General features: G+C 36.6%; 1 protein-coding gene across 2 annotated transcripts; it reads left to right on the top strand.

Annotated features, from left to right (window-relative positions):
- Positions 1–2,850: 2,850 nt before the first annotated feature.
- LOC147568660 (putative LRR receptor-like serine/threonine-protein kinase At1g06840) lies at positions 2,851–16,135 on the top strand. Of its 2 annotated transcripts, none has more exons than XM_086655051.1 (21): positions 2,851–3,505; positions 3,857–3,953; positions 4,634–4,784; positions 5,071–5,142; positions 5,254–5,325; positions 5,989–6,132; positions 6,218–6,289; positions 6,423–6,494; positions 7,506–7,577; positions 8,265–8,333; positions 8,497–8,565; positions 8,780–8,851; positions 9,162–9,245; positions 9,367–9,435; positions 10,345–10,850; positions 11,416–11,565; positions 11,671–11,954; positions 14,054–14,105; positions 14,353–14,603; positions 15,027–15,161; positions 15,458–16,135. In XM_086655051.1, the coding sequence occupies exons 2-21, from the start codon at positions 3,866–3,868 to the stop codon at positions 15,809–15,811; spliced, it is 2,838 nt and encodes a 945-aa protein (XP_086511177.1). In that variant the 5' UTR covers positions 2,851–3,505; positions 3,857–3,865; the 3' UTR covers positions 15,812–16,135. The 2 variants fall into 2 exon arrangements, with proteins under 2 accessions (XP_086511177.1, XP_086511178.1); XM_086655052.1 differs by having other exon boundaries at positions 2,909–3,505; positions 5,989–6,119.
- Positions 16,136–23,202: the final 7,067 nt, after the last annotated feature.

Consider the following 23,202-nt stretch of genomic DNA (forward strand, 5'->3'; position numbering starts at 1 on the left):
CTATATTACTTCTAGTTTTAACAAGCAAAGATTCGACTTTCCTTCGCGATTTCATCTGTTCTAGTGTTTCTAAGTTAAAAATAGAAAAATCGTGTCAAACATTTGCCTAAAGAGGCATGTTAGGAAAATCGTTATTTAATTAGCTTATTATACATGTTTAATTCCTAGTAACATCTCATATAAATTAAATTCTATGCCGTTTTAACTCGTATGATTATTCTACATAATTAGTGTTACATTTTTGAATATATATGATTATTCGATATTACTTAGCTTCTATATTTTTCCTAGTTTCATTATATTATAAGATATTGATTAGCTTGCAAAATGTAGTTTTTATGCTTATCTTTTAATTTTGTCAATAAGGAATGAGAAGCCTAGGGTATAGGAGATTCCAACACACCACATTACACAAACATCTTGGATGTCATGTGCAAGAGACACCACAACAAATTGAAATTTTAGGAAACTTCTTTTTGCAACAGTAGTATTTTCGTCGCCATAATGCGGTGATTGCAAAATTTAAGGTGTCAACACCTATGTATGTCACGATTTCACACAATGTAATATTTTGTCACTTAAAATCTTATATAATAAAACAGATCAGTCGGTTGTGGGAGAGATGAGTTTCGTTGTCCATTTGTATTGGGAGTTTGATAAAGATCAAATCCAACGGACTAAGATATCTTAACAAACTTTTTTGGCTGACGGGAATGGAATGTGATTCCACATTCCTATAAGGCGATTCCTGGGAATCAGATCATTCAGTTTGATGTTTGGTTTGACCAGGAATAGGAATTCGATTCCCGATAGATTCTTAACTTGGTGTTTGGTTCGTGTACGAATCAAATTATAATTTTTTGTAAAAGTCCTATTTTATCCTTAAACTACATAAATAAAACATCAATTTATTATATACTTTAATCAGTATTATTTATTCAAAATTGTAGATATGGAATAGTAACGTGACACACCAATTAAGTAGTATTTAAAAATGTATTTAAAATGCCAACAACCTTTGGTTGGAGTGGTAAGAGGTATAATCTTCCACTTCAGAGGTCAAGGGTTCGAGGCACGCTGACCATTCAAAAAGAAAAAAATTATTTACGACTAAAAACTTTTCTTTTTAAACATTATGAAATCGATTGGAATGAAAAAAAAACAAGAGAAAAAGAAAATAAACTAGGGAGAGAGAGTTACATTTGAGCGAGAGAAAGAATTGCTATGGTAGTGGCTAACCATAGGTTTTTAATTTTTTTAGTTGTGATATTGTGTGGAGGACAACTTCAATAATAGTCATTCTAATGTTTTATTAAGGATAATTTGGTCTATAAATATTAAAACAAAACATTCTCGGGAATGGGAATCACAAACCCACCCCCTCCTTGTGTTTGTTATTACCCCATTTTGAGGGAATCCTATTCCCCCTGCATTCCCGCGAGCCAAACAATATCAGGATTGTGATTCCCAGGAATCACATTTAATTCCCACACGATTCCCGCGCACCAAACATGGCCTAAGTTTTTTTTTGAGTTAATTCTTATTTGGCTCCCTATTTTGTGACCAGCTTCAAATATGACTCCCAAATTTCTATAAATTCAAATATGGCCCCCTATTCATACAAATGGCATAATTACCCCTCCCATTAATGTATTTTCAAAATAAAATAAAATAAACCTAAATTCCACCTCACTTCCCTCTCCACCACTCATCTCTCTCCACGTCACCTCTCTCTCCAACTCACCTCTACCTTCAAACTAAAAAAAATAAAAAATTCTCTCATCTCCCTCACTCTCTAGAAACTCCGGCGAAGGGGGTTTCCCTTCTCCGGAGTTCTGGTCTGTTGAAGAACATACCAGATAAACAACCCCGTCCTGGTCTGTTGAAGAATAAACCGATCTGGTATGTTCTTCCACAGACCCGTTCTGGTCTATTCTTCAACAGATCCGGACAAGTCTGTTGAAGAACAGACCAGAACTCCGGCGAAGGGAAAACCCCCTTCGCCGGAGTTTCTAGAGAGAGAGAGAGAGATGAGAGAAAAAAAAGTTATTTATTTTTTAGTTTGAAGGTCGCCGGGCGGAAAATTTTCTGGTCGGCGACCTTCATCGGAGAAGAGACTGGTGAGGTAGAGAGAGATAGAGGTGAGTTGGAGAGAGAGGTGACGTGGAGAGAGATGAGTGGTGGAGACTGGAGAGGGAAGTGAGGTGGAATTTAGTTTTTCTTTTTCTTTTTTCTTTTTTTGAAAATACATTAATGGGAGGGGCAGTTATGACATTTGTATGAAAATAGGGGGCCATATTTGAATTTACAGAAATTTGGGGGTCATATTTGAAGCTGATCACAAAGTAAGGGGCCAAATAAGAAGTAACTCTTTTTTGTGTTTATCCACTAGTTCACTTGAAATAATGGTTTATTGAGTTTACCATCCATCTATGTGACATAATTTGTTATAAACCTGTTTAAACTCTCTGACCAACGAAAATATGAAATGGATCTTGTTTTGTTGGTAAAAAGGCACATACACACACAATCCGTTCCACCATAATTATCATAAATGATACAAAAAAATAGTATTTTGTGAATCGTTAACCCAATCTAAACTTTTTATAGAGTGTCTAGAGAGAGAATCTCTAAAATGAGAGTGTCTACTTGAGAGTGTCTACTTGAGACTCTCTAAGTGCTACTTTATTATTTCAACCAATAGAAAACTTTGCTTTTCAACTACTTTTTATCTATTGAATTGAAGAGGGACATGTGTATTAAGTAAGAGATTTTAGAGATCTCCATTGGAGACCAAACAAATGTAGAGTGTCTCTATATTGACACTAGGAAAGAGAATCTTTATTTGACACTTGACAACTAGATTTTTAGAGTGTTTATTAGAGTGTCCTATTGGAGATGCTCTTAAGAGCATCTTCAATTCAACACTCAATCTTACAAACTCGAAGTTCACATAAAATTTTTAGAATTTTTCTTAAAAAACTTTCTGTAATGCAAAACTAAACTTAAATCTTTTTCAATGCTCTAAACAAAAAAAAAAAATTTCTAACTTATATGGCTCATAATATGCCTCTTTCATGTCTCTTTCATGTTCTACTTAAAAAAAAGAAAAATAATTGGTTTTGAGTGTTGAACTCTTTTTAGAAAGTATATATATATATAGGTAGATAGTCGTATCCATCTCTATCATTTTTTTTTAGGGTTTTAAAAATCTTTGAAAGAAGCTTGAATAATAAAGTAAGACATAAAACCCAGTGGGAGTTGGTCAAATACTGATTTTATTTTTGTTAGTCACTTTCCGACAAAAACCAACCAGCTATGACCTTTGAATTTCCCCTCAATTTTCATTTTCTCAACCTTCTTCTTCTTCCTTCACTCATAATAATAATAATAATTCATCTTCAAATCTTTTTATTGTTATTCCTCTGATCATCTTCAAACTTCACAGTAATCAATCAATTTTGTTTCTTCAAGATTTGCTGCCAAATTATAGGGTTTTTGGAAAGTAAGTATCTTGATTTTGATTATGATTATGACTTTGACTTGTTCAGTTCATTTATGATGTGTTGAATTGATTAGGGTTATCAATTTAATTATCTTATTGTTTTTCTGAAGTGAATTCAATTATTAGTATTGGATGAGATTGTTAGGAGGAAAGTAGTTAGTTTCTATATGAAATTGAGCTGTTTGATGATAGATTTCATTCTCCCCTCTTTTTTCTATTGTTATTTTTAGAGTTCAAAAGTAGTTATCTAATAAAGGTCTTGTGGGTTTGTATATGCAATTATGGTATTGGAGCTGAAATATTCGAGAATTTGATAATGTTTTCGTTATTGTTGCAATCTTTACTTTGCAGGATACTGAGATGATGAGAGGAAAAATCTGTGTTTTAGGATATATTTTGGCTGTTTCATTTATCATTGCAGCTTCCCAAACTACTGATCCTTCCGAAGGTAAATTGATATGCCTAATTCGTTTTCAGTAGCATTAATATAAGGATAATTTAACCATAATTGAGAAACATCACATATCGACTTAAATGGGAACCACTAAAAAGTAGTTAATTGTCATGTGAGAAAGTCGAGAGACAAATTTGGAATGCGATATGATACCCGCTTTGAGGTATAACTAGGATAAGCTTCCCTATGGAAAATAGGTGTCTGCTTTAGGAACCGAGAAAAAATGCTTGACATATTCTATTTGGGTGCCTATACTCTACTTTGTACTGTGACATTTTGGACTCCTTTCTACGGTGCCAATTTTAGCTACGTAATTTTCTTGGAAAATTAACTGGTAGACCTCAGTTTAGAAAGGCTGTTTGCGACATGTTTTTCTTTTTATGTCAGTTGGACTTTATGGAAACATAGAACGACATAATGCTCGAGTATTGGGAGGACTCAGTGGAAATAACTGTTTCAGAAGTCAAATTTAACATTTATACGTGGGCTTGCAGATATAAAGATTTGTGAGTGTAATGACTTCCTTATATAAAGCCTATACACACGCCTATGTATTATTTTTAGATCGCTTGCATTCACTCTTTGACTTTAGGCCTAATCAATAACATATGGCATTTTCTTGAAAGAAAATAAATACTTTGAGATTCTTAAATGATAATTTTATTATCCCGCAGTAACTGCATTACAAGCTATCAGAAGCAGCTTTATTGACCCTTATGAAAATCTTAAGAGCTGGAATAAGGGGGACCCATGTACGTCGCACTGGATAGGTATCTTGTGCTGGGGCAAAGCAGGACTCGATGAATACATGCATGTGCAACTATTGTAAGTCCTTTAAACATTGTTCATCTTTTCTATCTAGAACCATTCCACATCTTTTGACGTGGCAGAAGGAAACCAGAATTTACTGTTATCATTTTATTTCCATAACAATATGATTTGCAGCAAGAGCATTAATATTGTGATATATTTGTTCTTTAGAAGTCAATACTCCACATTATGATTTATGATGCTAACTATTACAGTCATATTATCTCTCTATTGAACAATAATATTTTGTTTTCTAGTTTTATCGTGCCCAAATACTGATAGGTGAAATTTCCTTTTTCAGGCAGCTATTAAACTTGAATCTTTCCGGAATTTTGGCACCTGAGTTTGGTAAACTATCTCAAATTGAAGTAATGTGAGTATTGAATTGGTAACTGCAAGAGTAGTCTGTTTCACAATTATTCCACACCTAGCATTTGCATTTCATCACCTGCTAACTCTATTTCTGTTCATTTTCATCGTGAAGAGATTTAATGTGGAATCGAATAAATGGCAGTATACCGAAGGAGATTGGAAATATAGTATCTTTGCGACTTCTGTAAGTTGAACTTATATTGTATCTGGTAGAGATGGATTTTCCTATATAATGCTACAATATCAGCCAAGAATATTATATTTCTAAATTTTTTTAGACACAAACTACTATTTTTTTCTTTACTTGATGTAACAACTAACAACCTGTTGAGCTTTTGCACTTCTTTAAATATCTTGAACCATCGGCTCAGAAAGTTAATTTTGGGGACTATTTATTGATTGGGTTGTCTCTCGCTTTTATTTTTATTTTCTCATTTTTAATGTCAGGGAAACCAATAGTTGTATGTCTACGTCAGTGTTCTAGAGGCTTGCTTGATGATACCGTTCCTCATATTCATTGATGTAGTATGTGCACAAAAGGATAACACAGAATTGCCTTGATACAATCAATAACAAATAAAAAAACATTAGTCTGAGTTAATTGAACAGAGCGAAGTACTAACAACAAAACCAAATATAAGAACGGGAACATTCTTCGCGTCCAATGGACCACACATAACAAGAACTAAAATTGATGGTATCCATGAAGCACTTTGTAGCTGAGGATATTGTTAATGTGCATGCTTATTTTGCATTATTGAGGGATTGCTGTTTCGCTTTCATGTTCTAGTTTGCTTACCTTCGTATTCGTATATATTAGCTGCTGACTGGTCATTTTCTTGCACAGGCTTTTGAATGGAAATAAACTCTCAGGTTCATTACCAGACGAGATTGGAAACCTTGCTAACTTACAACGTCTCCAAGTAGATCTGAACCAAATATCAGGACCAATACCGAAATCATTTGCAAACTTAACGAGTATGAGGCATCTGTAGGTGTCTTTTCAAACATTTTGCTTTAACTTCACATTTTCCTACCATCTTGTCCATTATGTTTCTGTCTTGTACTAATTTCAGCCACATGAACAATAACTCACTTACTGGGCAAATTCCACCTGAACTTTCCAAACTACCCAACATCCTTCACATGTAAGTTCAACATATTATTATGCCTGCTGTATATTTCTCGATTTTAGTTGGTCTACAATAATGAGATTTTTATGTTTTGGTCGTGGGGGTATGTTGTGATTTGCTCATGCTTTTTGTTGTTGGGTGTTCTCAGTCTCTTGGACAGCAACAACTTAACTGGGTATCTTCCGCCAGAGTTCTCTGAAATTTCAAGCTTGAGAATACTGTATGTTTTCTCTTTAAATGATATTATTCTTATCTATTTTGATATTACCTGATCTCTTTTATTTGTCGTAGTTGTTAGTTTCCTTCTGGTTTCTAAGTTTGTATCTTTACATTATTCCACAAGTTTCAAGTCTTAGTAACAGTAAAAGAAGGTTATGCTAGAAAGATTTGTCTCCATGTTCATGATTCTTCTAGATAACTTTTGCGTTCTTCAATTCTAATTTTTTTTTTTTTTGCTTAATTTGTTTTTCATCTTCTTTATCTAATAGAATACCGAAACACAGATGAATGAGTGTATTTGCTTAGAAGCCTACCAGTTAAGCTTTTCCATAGCGAACACAAATTTCTGTGAAATATCTGTTTGAGAGAGTAACGAGAAATTGGTTTTATCGAATCTTTGAAGAAGGGCCTGTTGCTTGAAAGTATAAGATCTAGAGAGCTTCAAATCGGGGACAGAGAGTGCTTTACCTTGGCTAGATAAATTAAAGTTTTGTATCTACGGAAGCTTTAAAATCTTTTCATGATCATTGCTCAACATATCAATTAGTTGGAGGTCCGAAACGTCTTCCGAACCGCGACATACACATCTTGAGACAACAAAGTCTGCCTCATTCTGGTCAACCTCTATGTCGAGACAACCAAGTCTGCCTCATTGTGGCTTTTAAGGGTTTGAGTAACCTGCATTTTTCAATAGTTTTACGATTACACTGTTTGAAATGAGACAAACTTAGGTTGCGCTCGTAATATCTATCTACCAGAAAACTGTTTGCAGTGTGCCGCAAATCCTTCGGCTTGAAAGCTCATGTAGCTTCATCTACATTTGTATGTAATTAAAACAGACATCTTTCGGCTACCATAATTACCCATGCCTGTTGATTTTTCAGCTTCCACATTCCAATCATTCCTTTTCCAGGCACTTGCATATGCATCGACTAATTTGATGCTTGGATTGTTGAAAAGTTCATAATGATTTTTTCACTGATGTTTTGATATTTCTGTGTTATTTTTGCAGACAACTTGATAATAATAATTTTGATGGGGCTGAAATTCCAGCTTCTTATGGTAGGACAAAGCTACTGAAATTGTATGTCAACTTCTCCTAAACCATTTATCTTTCGTGTTTCTTAGTTTAGTCTTATTCCATGCTTCAAGCGATAACTTTATTAGACAAGTTTAGAATCCTGTTTCTCTTACAAGAATGTACCAACTGTGTATCTTTGACAAGTACAATAATTAGTGCTCCCAGACTCCAATTGCCGGATAATTTAACAGCTTCAAGTCTTCCAAAATTCTTTCAACATCATTAACCACTCATGAGCAAGTTCACAGAGTTGCTAATATCTAGCACCAATTAATTGCAATCTAACACTATTTGTTTGCGCACACCAAGAATCGACACTTTAATTATTATCTACTATCTTGAATACTCAAGTGCTTTATTTCTCAATACTCAATAATGCAAAAGCATCCCAACTTCCCAAGTAATTCCTTGAAATGGTCTGTTAGTTAACAATGAGAGAAAAGTCTAAGCTTTCCTCTGTTGTGAGGAGTCTGTACATGTGTATGTTCCTGTGTTCTTTGGGCATAGTACATCTTTTGGTAATGTGAGAATTGGGTCAATGAGTAAAAGGATTGTTGGGTGCCATTTGCCAATTCTGCTTGTACGTTCACTTAAAAAGCTCATATTAAAAGGGAACTATCCTCCCATAGATTATTCAATTGAGGGCTCTTCCGTCAAGAAACCATTTCATGATACTGGTTACTTTAACAGGAGCTTGAGGAACTGCAGCTTAAGGGGATCAGTTCCTGACCTGAGCGGGACTCCAGATCTTTACTATTTGTAAGTTCTTGCAAGATGATTATATTTTTCAGATGGGGTAATGTTCACATTGTGGTGTCGGTAGGGGCATACCATTCTCCATTTCAACATATCCTAATGTTATGTTTTTCATTTCCTGATAATTACACAATGTAGTAACATGTTAAAATGATTTATTTTACAGAGACCTTAGCTGGAATCAGCTTTCGGGATCCATACCATCAAGCAAGCTTTCTGACAAAATGACAACTATGTAAGACATGTTGATTAAACAAAACGTAGTTGATTGATTGATAGGCGGGTTTCCTTTTAGCCTTATTTAATCGATAGCAGGTTCGCCTTCTTGAGTAGCTAAAGACTTGTGGAATTTGACCAATAAAAAGGAAGCTGATTTGTGAATGTGATTTAAAACTTTATCAGCAGTCAATTTTGATCAAGAACTTACTTTACTCAAATGTCTTCTGCAGAGATCTTTCGAACAACAATCTCAATGGATCTATTCCTACAAGTTTCTCAGAACTTCCTCATATTCAGAAACTGTGAGATCTTTCTCCTTTTGCTATATGGTTGGTTGTCTGGGCATCTATTGTAAATTTGTTTCGACTTTGAATTCTTTGATTGAGTGAAACTTAGGTCCGGCCCATTGTATATGCTAAAATGCAAAATTGGGATCAACCAAAATAGTAAGAGGAACACATACTGTGCCTAGTACTTGACAGTAATGTGCTCATTGGTGCTTCGTAGAGGAATATGAAACTGTATACTAGTTCAAGCTAACGAATAAGGACTATGACTTGTACTCGTGCAATTGTTGCACTGTCTGCAAAATGATATTCTTTCTTTTTGTAGGTTGCTAAAGAACAATTTTCTGAGTGGCTCCATTCCTACTGTTTGGCAGAATATGAGCTTCAGTGCATCTGCAGAACTTATACTGTAAGACTTGTAAATGATGTAATTACTTTATTTGAGCTGTTTCAATAATTTTGTAAGCCGTCTAGATTCTCTAGAAGGATTCATTGTTCTGAACCCATCTTTGTGGTCCATGAATATACAGGGATTTCCGGAACAACTCACTTTCAACCATTTTGGAAGGCCTCAAACCGCCTAAAAATGCCACGTTATGGTAAACTTATATTACATTTATGAACGAATATCAGTGGTATCCTTTTTTTATGATTGCTTCAGAGTTCATACGCTCTTTTGTGTGGTGGGTTCTGTTTTTTTTTTGCTATTTCATAGCCTAATAGTTCGGAGGCCCAGTTTGGTCAATACAAGACTTGATAAAGGCCGTCTTGATCCTTTATGAGCCCAATGGGCTCATATCCACATACTGGGGTTTTATCTTTCCCTGCTGCTACTTGAATTGCCTCGCAGCAACCTTCTATGAATACGACTAAAAGAATGGTTACGTAACTTATTTAATTGATGAAAACCGGTCTGTGCTTTCTAGAGTTCGGATTATTTTCCTTATTATAGCTTTTATTTCGAAATCACAATTTGATTGCTTATTAATTATTATATCGAACATCCTATTATTAAAAGAGCACAGTGATAGGTTGAATACTGATGAGTGCCTGCATACGGTTTAGAAGTTTACCTTTTTATATAATATTGTATTACATTACTTCTAAGCAAATTTAGCTTGTCTCGAGTACACGTAGGTGTTCGAAATGCTTACTTATATTGTTTAGAATAAACTGTACTTTAGATCTTAAGCCTTGTGACCTCAGCTAGCATCTAATGGCAGCAAGATAGCTATTCTAGCTTCGATTTTCTATTGGGCAAAGAGGAAGAGATGGACATACTTGGTATCGTGTAAGAACTCCATGATTATTTACGAGGCGATGATTATAAAAACATAAATTTAGTTTTTCGGGCATTCAGGGGCTCTATTTATAAAAGTCCCACTATTGTAAATACCATTTACCATTATTAAATTATTAATATATATGATTCTTTCTCATGAGAAAAAAAACTCAGCAAAGTATCACAAGTTTGAATTTGACCACCTCCTTCTACCTTGGTTTTTCAGGCTTCAGGGAAACCCAGTTTGCAACAACGCCAATTCAAATAGAGTACAATTTTGTGGGTCTATAGCTGGAGATGTTGATAAGCGTACAAACATAACTGTCGCCTCACCTAATTGTGATATCCGAGAATGTCCTTCGGATTATCCTTTTAAATATGCTCCAGCTTCTACAGGGCGATGCTTTTGTGCAGCACCTCTTAACATTGACTATCAGCTGAAAAGTCCTAGCTTCTCATATTTTCCTCCATATGAGAGCTCATTCATTGAGTACATGGCAGAAAATCTCAAATTAGAACCTTTTCAGATCTCTATCTATGCCTACGGCTGGGAGAATGGTCCTAGGCTATGGATGAACTTGACGGTTTATCTATTATTTGATAATCGCTCGATCCATATAAATAGAAGTGAGGTTAGAACAATTAGAAACATATTCACAACATGGTCATTTCCTTCCAGCGACCTTCTTGGACCATACGATCTTCTCAACTATCCTGAAATACATTCCCAAGGTATGTTTCAAAATCTATATGGATACTATTGTTAATAGATAAATACAGTATTTAGCGGAGAAATTTAGTAGTTAGTCGAACTGTCGAAGTATGAGATATAATCTAGGTTTCAACCATTTCCATCTTTCATTTTTAATGTCGTTAGCGAATTGCTGAAAAGCACTTTATGTCAGAGTTCGTAGCATTTTGTGGTGACAGTGTGTCCTTGGGAATGACATGCAGGATGTAAGTATGTAACTGGATTTGTCATAGAGTCTATTATTTCTTGAAAATACAATGAAATAATGATGTTACTGCTGAACCAAATATAGCTCAACTTATCAGGTAAGAAAATGATAAAAGTAGAATCTGTCAGTGGGTGAAATAAAAATTGAAGGAAAATCTTGCATGTTCTTAAGACGAAGTTTACTACTTGATCTTTTATTCCACGGAAAAATGTTCAATACAGAATACAGTATACAGTATACAGATAAGGATTTGAGTTTGATGTCTAAGCTTTGCTATTTTCTCACTCTCAAGTAAAAGCTGTGTTTCGCTGTTAGTTTTAATGCTTTTGGTGAAACAGATTCTTCCAAGGTGGCTATAAGCAAAGGTGCCTTGGCTGGCATTATATTGGGGACCATTGCTGGTACAGTGACAATTACTGCAATCATTTCAATCCTAATTACGAGAAGATTATATAAGCATAAGCACTTTTTATCAAGAAAACAACCATGTAAGTTTCCAACAATACAACTGTATAAGATTCATGTATACTCATTCTAGAAACCTCAACAGGTGGCTAAATGAAGTCCTTTTTCTATTTTGAACTATTTTGCAGCTTCTAAAGTCTCCATCAAAATTGACGGTGTGAAAGGCTTCAGTTTCAAAGAACTGATATCAGCCACAAACAGTTTCCACAGCTCAGCGGAAGTTGGCCAAGGGGGATATGGAAAGGTCTATAAAGGCATTCTAGCCGACAAGACTATTGTAGCCGTAAAACGTGCACAAGTTGGATCATTACAGGGAGAAAAAGAATTTTTGACGGAGATAGAATTGTTATCAAGGTTACATCATCGAAATCTGGTTGGGTTGGTTGGGTACTGTGATGAACAAGGGGAGCAGGTACATGCTCTTGCTGTCTTGCATATCTTTACGCTTAAGTGCTTCTGTATCTTCCACATCAAATATAACACTTATAATGCTGGACTCCTTGATCTTGATTCTTGACAATTTCTTAGTGCTGATCAAGATATTAGGTCCTTTATTTACTTGATTTTTTGTTTAAATCAAATGTTAAATTGTCCAGATTCCCAGAAATAGTGTTAACCTATATTGGTGTTTGTAAAATGCATTGGGTGTGTTAAGATGGAAGCCTGGGGTATTATTTATATGGCCGTTTTCTGTAAATGTTCTAGGAAACTGGAGTAATGTTATTGTGGTATAACGTAGTAACTAAGAGTTTTAGATGAGAAAGCAGATCAAGTTGAGAAACTTAGGGACATTTTGGTTTGGTATGAATTAGCTTCTGGTCTTAAGGTGAATATGAACAAATCTTTCGTTTATGAAGCTACAAAGGTTGAAGAAGGAACTAGGAATTGGGAGGCCCTTAGGGGATTTGGCTCCCCAATAGATCGGTTACCCTCCTCTTACCTAGGTCTACCTTTGGGGGAAAGGTATAAGGCTAAATCCTTGTGGGATCCGGTTTTAGAAAGGGTTAACAAGAAGTTGGCGGCTTGGAAAAGCCAGGTACTCTCGAGGGGGGGAAAGGTGACTCTTATAAAATCAGTTCTTCAAGCATTACCAAACTACTATCTCTCGTTATATTCCATTCCAGTAGGGGTCTTAAAAGAGATAGATCGAAAAATGGCCAAATTTCTGTGGGATGGGAAATCGGATAAGAAACGCATGCATTGGGCGGCATGGAGTATGGTGACCTCTCCAAAAGGTAGAGGTGGCCTGGGGGTCAAAAAGCTCAAAAGGATGAATGAAGCTCTGCTGATTAAATGGCTATGGAGGTTTTTGTCGGAAGATATAGCCTTGTGGAAGGACATCATTAGTGAAAAGTATGGGGATAACTCGAGCATTTGGGAGAAGAGGGTTAATAAATCACCGTACGGATGCGGCATTTGGAAGGGTATTCAGCGCCTTAATGATAAGTTTGTGAATCTGACCAAATGGGCGGTTGGGGACGGTAGTTCGATCGGTTTATGGACGGATGTGTGGATTGGGACAGTCAGATTGAAGGATAGGTTCCCATTGATATATGATCTAGTGATAGACAAATCCGCGTCTGTGGGCTCAGCCTATAATAGGGAATCACAGGTGTGGGATATAACTTTGCGAAGAAATTTAAACGATTGGGAGATGGATCAATTCACGCATCTAATGGAGGTTCTAGAGAGTGCCCATATGGGGGAAGAAAGAGACAAGAGAGTTTGGAAATTTGATGAATCAAAAACACTCTCGGTCAAAGAGTGTTACATCCGGCTTGAGCAGGATAGACAGCTCCTAAATAAAACCCTGATCAAAGCCATCAATAGGAAACTTATACTTCCAAGAGTCTCGTTTCTCCTGTGGGCTGTATTACTGGAGAGAATTCCATCGGTGGATTCCCTAAAGAAGAAAGGCTTCCAAATGGCAAAACCGATGCATCATGTGCAAAGCAGAAGAGGAAACAGTGGGCCACCTCTTCCTCACTTGCGAGAAAGCATCCCATCTATGGGACTATTTCACAGGGACTCTTCGAACTCAATGGTGTAGGCCGAACACCATCATAAAGATGATTGAACAATGGGAAGAATTAAAAAAACCAGGGTCGAAGAAGGAAATTTGGAACCTTGTACCGGCAGCAATAGTATGGTGCATTTGGAAGGAGCGGAATGAGAAAATCTTCAAAGAGGCTAACCTCTTTTCGGATTTAGATGTTGAAGACGTCAAAGGGAGAATCCATAATTGGATAGGGTCAAACCCGAAGTTTAAATTTGCGTCTTTTATGGATGTAGTAAGGAATTGGGAGGCTTGGGTTATGTGAGATTTATGCACCCATAACCGTAACACCCTTTGTACAGTTTTCTTTCTATATATTAATTCAAGTTTTCAAAAAAAAAAAAATGATTCCATCATGGGAAGAAACACTTTCAATTTTCTTCGTTACGAATTATTCCCATCTAGTATCGTCTAAAAATACTGACCATCTGGTAATGTTATTGCTTTGTTTCCAGATGCTGATCTACGAATTCATGCCAAACGGATCTTTGCGGGATTGGATTTCTGGTAATCCTGTTTACTTTGTGGTGCTGTTCTATTTTTCCGGGTTCTGTTATTTCCTTTTTGATAGGATTTTGAAGGGAGAAAGCCAACCTGTGAAGTCGCGCTAAACTTTTTTGTACCAATTAATACAGAAGATAGTGAATTTTCTTGTTATTCTTCTAAAAGCTTATTTGATCTTTTCACTTGGAGCAAATAAACACATTGTTTGAGTTCTTCTCACTCTAAACAGATACCTCTTCTGTTGTGGCAGTTAAGTCAAAAGAAAGCCTGAACTTCTCCACAAGGTTACGTATTGCACTTGGTTCAGCTAAAGGGATTCTGTACCTTCATACAGAGGCAGACCCACCAATATTCCACCGGGATATCAAAGCCAGTAACATACTTTTGGATTCCAAATTTACTGCTAAAGTTGCTGACTTTGGTCTCTCACGGCTTGCACCAGTTCCAGATGATGAAGGGGTTTTACCTGGTCATGTATCAACAGTTGTGAAGGGCACCCCGGTAAAGATGATTTGCTTTAAGTTCTCTAAATGCTAGTGATTTTTTTTTAATGTATTTCATCAAGGAACAGAATTAGGCTGAAAACCCGTTTTCCTATTGGTCTTGATTAAAACTTATAACGCAAGTCAACATCTTTTTTATGCTTTGGCTCCCTGAGCAAACTGTGCCAAATATGTGCAAATCGTACATGTTATCTGCGAACTTGTGCAAACCATTCATAGGAGCTGAGGTCTAAAAGAATTGATGGATCTTCCTTTATGAAAAAAATGGCCCAAGGAGTTTAGGCCAATTTTTTCTATCTGGAATCTGTGGTTGCAATTTTTTCCTCTCTTTTGTTCTTTACTTTCTCGGACATCAAAATATCTACATTTAGAGTTCCCTTTAAACTGTTATATCTGAGAACCTATAATGCATTTCATACAGGGCTACCTTGATCCAGAATACTTTTTAACTCATAAGATGACAGACAAGAGTGATGTTTACAGCCTAGGAGTTGTATTTATGGAGCTTTTGACAGGGATGCCACCCATATCTTCTGGTAAAAACATCGTTCGCGAGGTAGTTACTTTCTCTCTCTTTTATCATTTAGTGTCTACAATTCCTATAATAATTAAAGGATAACAAAATTCGACCCGACTTCTTTTTTCGAAACTAGAAAAGGTTCCTATTTCTTGGTTGCCCTTGTATTGGCCAACAAAAAAGAATCTCAATGTCGTTGAATCACAGAATCCTGAATTTATTCATTTGCCCATAAAAGAGATGGTTGTATACTTGTTTTTCAGATTCAAACTCAGATGCTGTATCTTTATGATCCATCATCAGTTTCTCGTTGTCCTTTTCTCTTCTTAATCCAGGTTAATTCGGCTTATAAGTCGCGAACTCTGTTCTCAATCATAGACAGCAATATGGGTTCTTACCCAGCAGAATGCCTGGCGGATTTTACCTCACTGGCTTTGAAGTGTTGCGAAGACATGCCACAGGACCGCCCCTCGATGTTGGAGATAGTTAGAGATCTAGAAAAGATGCTTTCAACAATACAAGAATCTAACAACACCTCGATAGATTCAGAATCTGAATATTCTAGGAAGTCGACGTTAGCAGCATCTTCATCAGCATCATATGGAACGAGAGACCGAAATATATCGTCTTCTGATCTATATGGAAGTGATCTCGTTAGTGGAGTCATTCCAAATATTACACCACGATGACACTTTAACGGGTGCGATTTTCTTCGCTCACTCGAAATAGTTGATAAGTAAAACATATCAAATCACTACGTCGAATTCTCAAGAAAGGCAGTGACCAGTGAGTTGATAAACAGAAATGAACTCATTGGCAAATTCCGTGACAGATTAGTGTTCATATAAAACAGTCGTGTGTGTGTTCGAATTTGCAGATTATAAACTCTAGTTTTGCTCCTTTTTAACACGTTTCAAGAAGATTGATTGTATATATGAATCTTAAATGTAAGTATGTAAAGCTCATAGTTTCATGATGTCTTGTAATAATGAAGAATTGCAGGTTCATTCTAATATCCTTGTTCATTATAGACATCATCGGTATCATGTACCCTTCAAATTCATAAATTATATCCTCCCCTCACTCAAAACATTGGATATAATCGGTTTACCACAATGTTATTTTTATGGGAGTTGTAATTTATATAATTTACAACTAGAAAACATAGCCATGTTAAGCAAATGCTTTGACATTCCCAAAGGCACTATCAAAAGCATTTCGACTGTCCAAAAGTCGTTCTGGTGGGGTAAGTCCAGAGGCATTTGCACCAAACCTTGGTCTGTAATTTGCCTCCCTAAACGCAGGGTTGTGCCTGACAATTTAGGGGGCCGGTGCGAAACTTAATCAAGACCTTTTGTATAGATGTGAGGTAAACAAATTTACACGCGAAGTGATAACACAAATTTTACCTGTAAATTGTTTTAGTAAAACAATGATGAATCTAAAATCAATGAATAACAACTTTATATGATTCGTCTAACATTTTGCTAATAAAGTTGTCTTGGATTAGACAGGTTTTTATTCGAAATTAGGAACTACGAGAGAGAGATAGACAAATGAGAGAGATTGTATATTGAGTTAGGGAGAAAAAAATAAAAATAAACAGGATTGCAAGTTAGAGATTTGTGTGAAAGATATGAGATTTGGAGAGAGACCTAAGTGTATTTTATATTACGCAAATATTACAAGAAATTATTTGAATGTTAAAATTACCAACTGAGCTACAAACGCTTGTTGATAATAGATTGTGGGTTTATAATATAATTCTGAATATAACGAAACCATGAACTAATAGAAAAGTGGTCCCCTTGTGGTGGGGGCCCTGTGCGGGCACACGACCCGCACCCCGCACCACACGGCCCTACCTAAACGCATGGGTGGTCTAGGTATTGATCGTCCTGAACTAGATAACATAGCCATGTTAAGCAAATTAGTCTGAAAAATCAAGTCAGAACCTCATACTACGTGGGTCCAGTTTTTAAAAGCTAAATATTTCCCGCACACGGAGAACCCGGGCCCTGCTAAGTCTCATCATTCTTGGCAATGGAAAACCATCAACAAACATCTTGATAATATCGAAGAATTTACTACATGGGAAGTTCACAAAGGAGATAAGATTAAGATCTGGGAGGATTATTGGATCCCTTCTCTTCATAACCCTCCTTGCAACCACCATAACTCTAACCTGACCTCGGTTTCTCAACTTATCTCGAATAATAACTGGAACGAGGAAACTTTGAATAACAACTTTGATAGCAATACGACGAATCTTATCAAAGCTATTCCCATTAATGATGAAGGAGAAGATCAAAGGAAATGGACCCTCACTGAATCAGGTAAGTTTACTGTTAGTTCTATGTATCAACACCTTTGCATTGGCATGAACTCCCCCATGCCCCAATCCCCAAACTGGAACTTTATCTGGACTACCCCTACAGTACCTAGAATACAAATCTTCATTTGGAAAATTTGCTCTAAAGCTCTACCTGTGAGAGCAAGAATCGGTAAATACATCGACAACAATCTGACTTGCCCCAATTGCATTAACATTGAATCTATTGAGCATGCTTTGCTATACTCCCCTCTAGCGAGAAATGTGTGGTTTTATTTGAACATCATTTCAGATAAAATTTCCTCGGTGTCGGATTGGATCTTCTCCTGGGAGACTTCATCGAACAATGGTAAAACGCCTAATAACATCCACTATGCCACTATCTTATGGATTATCTGAAAAGCTAGATGCGATCACTGTTTCCAACATGAAATAAATTTCATCGATACTATTATAAGAATGACACTTAACTATCCTAAAACCGTAACTTCACAGAGAAACAATAAACCTACCCCTCAAGACAAATGGCACCCACCAGAACCGTTATGCTTGAAAATAAATGTAGATGCTTCCTTTATAAATGTCGAATCAGTTACAGGTACAAGCCTTATTATTCACGATTCAAATTCGAATTTCATAGAAGCGAACACAAATACTATCAGGAGCAGAACCAGCGAGGAAAGTGAAGCCATAACAATCCTAAACGGATTGTTATGGGCAGAAGCAAATAACTATAACAAAATCATCTAAAGTGACAACATCAACATCATCAATAACATTAACAGAGGAATCACGGTATACAATGGCAATCCAGCATGCACATTAAAAAAATTCAAGAAATCAAAAGGAGGCTGCATAAGGTGCAATTCAAACACACTTCCAGGAAATTCAACTCTCCGGTAGACAAGTTAGCGAAATAGGTCAGGCAAAGGAACAAATCGAAGACTTGGCATAATGTTCCTAGTTTCTTAGTTAATCTATATTGTAAGAATGTTTTGATTTAGTTTCAATAAAGTGAACATATTCAACAAAAAAAAAATTATATAATTTATTATACTCTTCAAATCACTATATTTTATCAAACGGACTTCATCATACTTTACTATCCAAGAGTTGGTTAAATCCAACCTACCCTATGCATGCAACACAACTCAACCTTTGAACCAGAAAGAAACTACTAAATACTTTGAAACTTTTGACCAAGTCTTCACACCCCGATCGAGGTGTAGGGTTTTTTATTTTGAAGACTTGGTTAAATATGGCCAGCGTTTTGGGGAAAGCTAAATACTTTGAAGACTTGGTTAAATATGACCAGCATTTTGGGAAAAGCAAAATAGTTTTCCGCCCGGCGACCTGGTCGGAGAAGAGAAAGAGGTGAGGTGTAGGGTTTTCTATTTTTATTTTGAAACATATTCCCCATAAAATATGTTTCCCAGGAAAATTTTCAAAATTTTGCATATTCCCTTTAAAATTTCACACCCCGGAAACTATTTAGCTTTCCCCAAGCGCTGGCCATATTTAATTATCTATTCCAAGAAACAAGGTTTTAAAATACGTTTATACGCGTTAAGGTGGTTCGCTCTCACAAGGCGAGGCGGTGCCTCGAGATCAAAGATATGAAAAAAAAATTGGTAAAGAAACTAACATCAATTATGTCAAGCTATAGCATAACAAATTTTCTACTTTACTAACATAGTATGAAGTCTTAGATGTTGTCAAATAACTCAAAAATAACAGTGAAAAGCAAAACTAAATATTCTAAAGAGTTCTCCTTCTCAATAGTATAAGGTTCTCAAATTACATAGGCCTAGAAGCGCATTGTGGCTCCCTCATCTCGAAGCGCGCCTCAGTCATTTTTTAAAGACTGCCAAGGAATAGAAGAAGTAAAATTCAACAAAAATACAAAAAAATATTACTAAAATTAATAGTAAACAAAACAAACATCTTACTAACACCACCCCATCTCCTCGGCAAGACTAATATTGCAATCATCATTCCTTTTGTTCTTTTACCACAAATCAGAGCGAAACAAAATATCAGTGAAAGTAAAACACCAACACCACCATAAATGAAAATGTTAGTTTGGTCTGAGAATCCCTTTTAATGCATTTTTGTTGGGTACTTTAATTAAGGGATTGTGAAATCCACATTTGTGTTCAGCAATCAAAACTATTTTGTTTGCTACCTAGCACATAGGTGGAGTACACCACTAAAGAAGAGATTACTTTCAAAGTTAATTTCTCTTCACAATTCAAAGTCTCACGTAGTAGGACTAGTGAAACTAGTTGGTCATCATAATAGATTGTTTGACAACCTGTTGTAAACAACTAAGAGAAGTAGAGAAGTGTTTCCACACGCGCGACGATCAGGGTTAGGTTTTGGGCTCGGGACTCAGAGGGGCGGGGCTTGTAGTAAAATAACTTTTTTTTGCTACATAAAGTAATTTTATTTTGACTCAAACTTTGTTTAAACAGAATTTGTGGGATAATCACGATCTGTTTTCGAGTTTATCTCCAACTTCTATATCTTCTCTACCACGTTTCATAGTTGGTTTGGTCTTCCTCTGTGGATATACATATACTGGCAGAATTTAACATAGAAGACACAAAAAAGCTATCATCTTATTTTCCTACCAAGTTATCTTTCTACTATCTCTAATATTGTTCTCTTCAATGCGATAAGAAAACAATAGTTGTGGTAAATCCTTGGACGGTGACTGTATGGGCAAAAATACGTCACCAGGAGTGCCTCTAAAAATCCAGGATTAATGGGCTCACGCGATGACCAACCCCATGAATTAATGGTTAATGGGCCCGACCCATTTATCTTCGAACACCCGAAGCAACGCCAAAGTACGGAAACACATCCAGCCCCGGATAAAGAGGTCCGCCCTCACCTCCTCAGCAAACCAAAAAGACTAGAGCACATCCAGCTCCGGATAAAGAGGTCTGACCTCATCTTCTTAGCTGACCTCCTACCATATATCTATTGGGGGGCATTACTCTCATTCAAGACGGAAAAATCCCGGATATACCCGTTAAGGGGAGTTACGATATCCACATTTATGATAACAGCTTTACGCGTTACCACATTAAAGAGACAGCTCATTATCGGGTAACATGGAACCCAAGAAATTATAAAATGAGCAAGCAGATGAAGAGATAGGGGATTGGGTGATTGCCGAACATACCCCATATTCATCTGACATCACTGTCAAGCATCCGGAGATCATCGGATTCTAGGCAAACACATCAAGTACAAACTCAACACTATCATCCAACTTACGACTAAAACACTCGATCATCTGGTATCGGGCAATCACGAATACAACCCACTGCTTTCTCTCTCATACAGAGGGATCAACTAGTTGTCCACGACACTTCTACTAGTGTCATCGTCTTATTCTCTCTATGTCATCAACTAATCCAACATCCATTGAAGAACCTACGACTGATGAAAAGGAGATCATTCTATATTTCTCTCTCTCGACGACCACTCATCAAAGGAGGTCGACCACTCATCAAAGGAGGTCGACCACTAATCAAAGGAGGGCCTCTTACAATTGCTAATGTTCTAGTAAAAAGAATTTTAATTGACAATGGGTCATCCACTAATGTACTGTTCCTACATGTTTTACAAGGTATGGGCTTAGACGAGACAAACATATGTCGTCAATCGACCGTACTCATTGGCTTTAGTGGTGAGCAGAAGTAAACCTTGGGGGAAGTATTTCTGCCTGTCTATGCCGGAGGGCTCAACATGTCGACCACCTTTGTCATACTGGACTGACCATCAGCATACAACATGATTCTAGGTAGGTCGTGGATACACGTTATGCGAGCAGTACCATCAACATTTCACCAATACGGTTCCCTACACCTTAGGGAGTCAGGGAGACCAATGGGTCTTTCGTAACTGTTACAAGAATACAATGAAATCTCCCAAAGTCCCTTTATAACAATTACAGACTAAGCAGCCACATGGTGTTGACCCTGACCAACCTAGCATAAAGGAGATGGATGAAGTACAAATCCATCCAGACTACCCAGACCATAAAGTACAGGTAGGGTCTAACTTAAATCCTGCTCTTACAAAAGAGCTGATAGACTTCCTTACCACACAACACGACTATTTTGCTTGGTCACACGCCGACATGATAGGCATAGACCCATCTATTGTAACACACAAACTTCAAGTCGACCCACACCACCCGTTTGTTAGACAAAAGAGTCGAAGGTTCGCATACGAATGCAATAGAATAATCAACGAAGAAGTTGAAAAGTTACTAGGCATAGAGTCTGTCAGGGAGGTTCACTACCCTGATTGGTTAACCAATGTTGTCGTGGTAAAGAAAAAAATGGGAAATGGAAGGTGTGCATTGACTTCACTGACCTGAATAAGGCATGCCCAAAAGACTCATTTTCCTTACCTCATATAGACTAACTAGTAGATGCAACTGCTGGCCATGAGCTTCTCAACTTCATCGATGCTTTATCGGGGTACAATCAAATTCTTATGCACCCCGAAGACCAAGAAAAGATCTCTTTCATAACAGAAAGAGGCATATTTTGTTATAAAGTTATGCCTTTCGGACAGTAGAATGCAGGAGCCACTTACCAAAGGTTAGTGAATAAGATGTTCGCCAACATGCTCGGCGACACAATGGAGGTGTACATTGACGACATGTTGATCAAATCTTTGGAAGCTGCACAACACATCAATCATTTACAACAAGCTTTCGAGGTCCTGAAAAAGGTACAATATGAAGTTAAACCCAAATAGATGTTCATTTGGTGTGTCTTCAGGAAAATTCCTAGGGTTTGTAGTAACATACAGAGGGATCGAGGCAAATTCAAACCAGATACACTCGGTAATAAATATCCCTTCTCCCAAGTGCTTGAAGGATGTGCAAAAGTTAGCAGGAAGAGTAGCCGCCCTGAGCTGATTCATCTCTCGATCATCCGAGAAATGCCATCACTTCTTTCATGGGCGGAATTAGGATTTTGAACTAGCCGGGGCAAGTTTAAAATACTAAAAAGTAAATATAGATCTTATGTATATGTGTATGAATTTTACAAACTACTATGTATATATATTCTACAAATTTTGATTTTTTTTACTTGAAATAAAGTAGATAGTTGTTTGAAAAAAGAGGGAGAGAGAAAAAAGTAGAACGAAATTCGCCTTCGAAAAACTAGTTCCTCTATACAGACGAATCTCGAAGATAAAAAGAAAAGATAACGACTTCAAAGAGAAGATAAAACATACCCCATCTCTTATTCTCCCTCATAATAACTCTTTACCTTTCATAGAATTAAAAAAATAGAGGTAAAATTGGTATTAAGATAAAGGGTAATTACTATCAAATCAAAAAAGAGTAAGTAACAAAAAAGTAATTCAAAAGGGCTATTTTAGAAGTTGGGAAAATTTAGGGGTCCTTGTGTGAATTGATTGTAACTAAAAAGCCAAAAGAAAGAAATAGAACAGAATATGACGTAATTGCCTAGCAGCAGATTCGAACCCACAACTTACATGCCGTCGGCAAAGTCTTATCTATTACGCCGAGGCTCCTTTGGTGTTATATTTTCTACAACCTCTTACAAATACCAAAATTCCAGCCTGGGCCATTGCCTAGGCTGGACTACGCATGGGTCCGCCCCTGACTTCTTTACTAGTCTTAAGAAACCCAAAGACTTCAATTGGACATCAGCATGTAGGGATGCACTTCAACAACTCAAACAGTACCTC

The sequence above is a fragment of the Eschscholzia californica genome, unplaced genomic scaffold, assembly GCF_041429995.1.
Source record: "Eschscholzia californica isolate CP2 unplaced genomic scaffold, dmEscCali1.0.p SCAF_1, whole genome shotgun sequence".
NCBI classification, from domain to species: domain Eukaryota; kingdom Viridiplantae; phylum Streptophyta; class Magnoliopsida; order Ranunculales; family Papaveraceae; genus Eschscholzia; species Eschscholzia californica.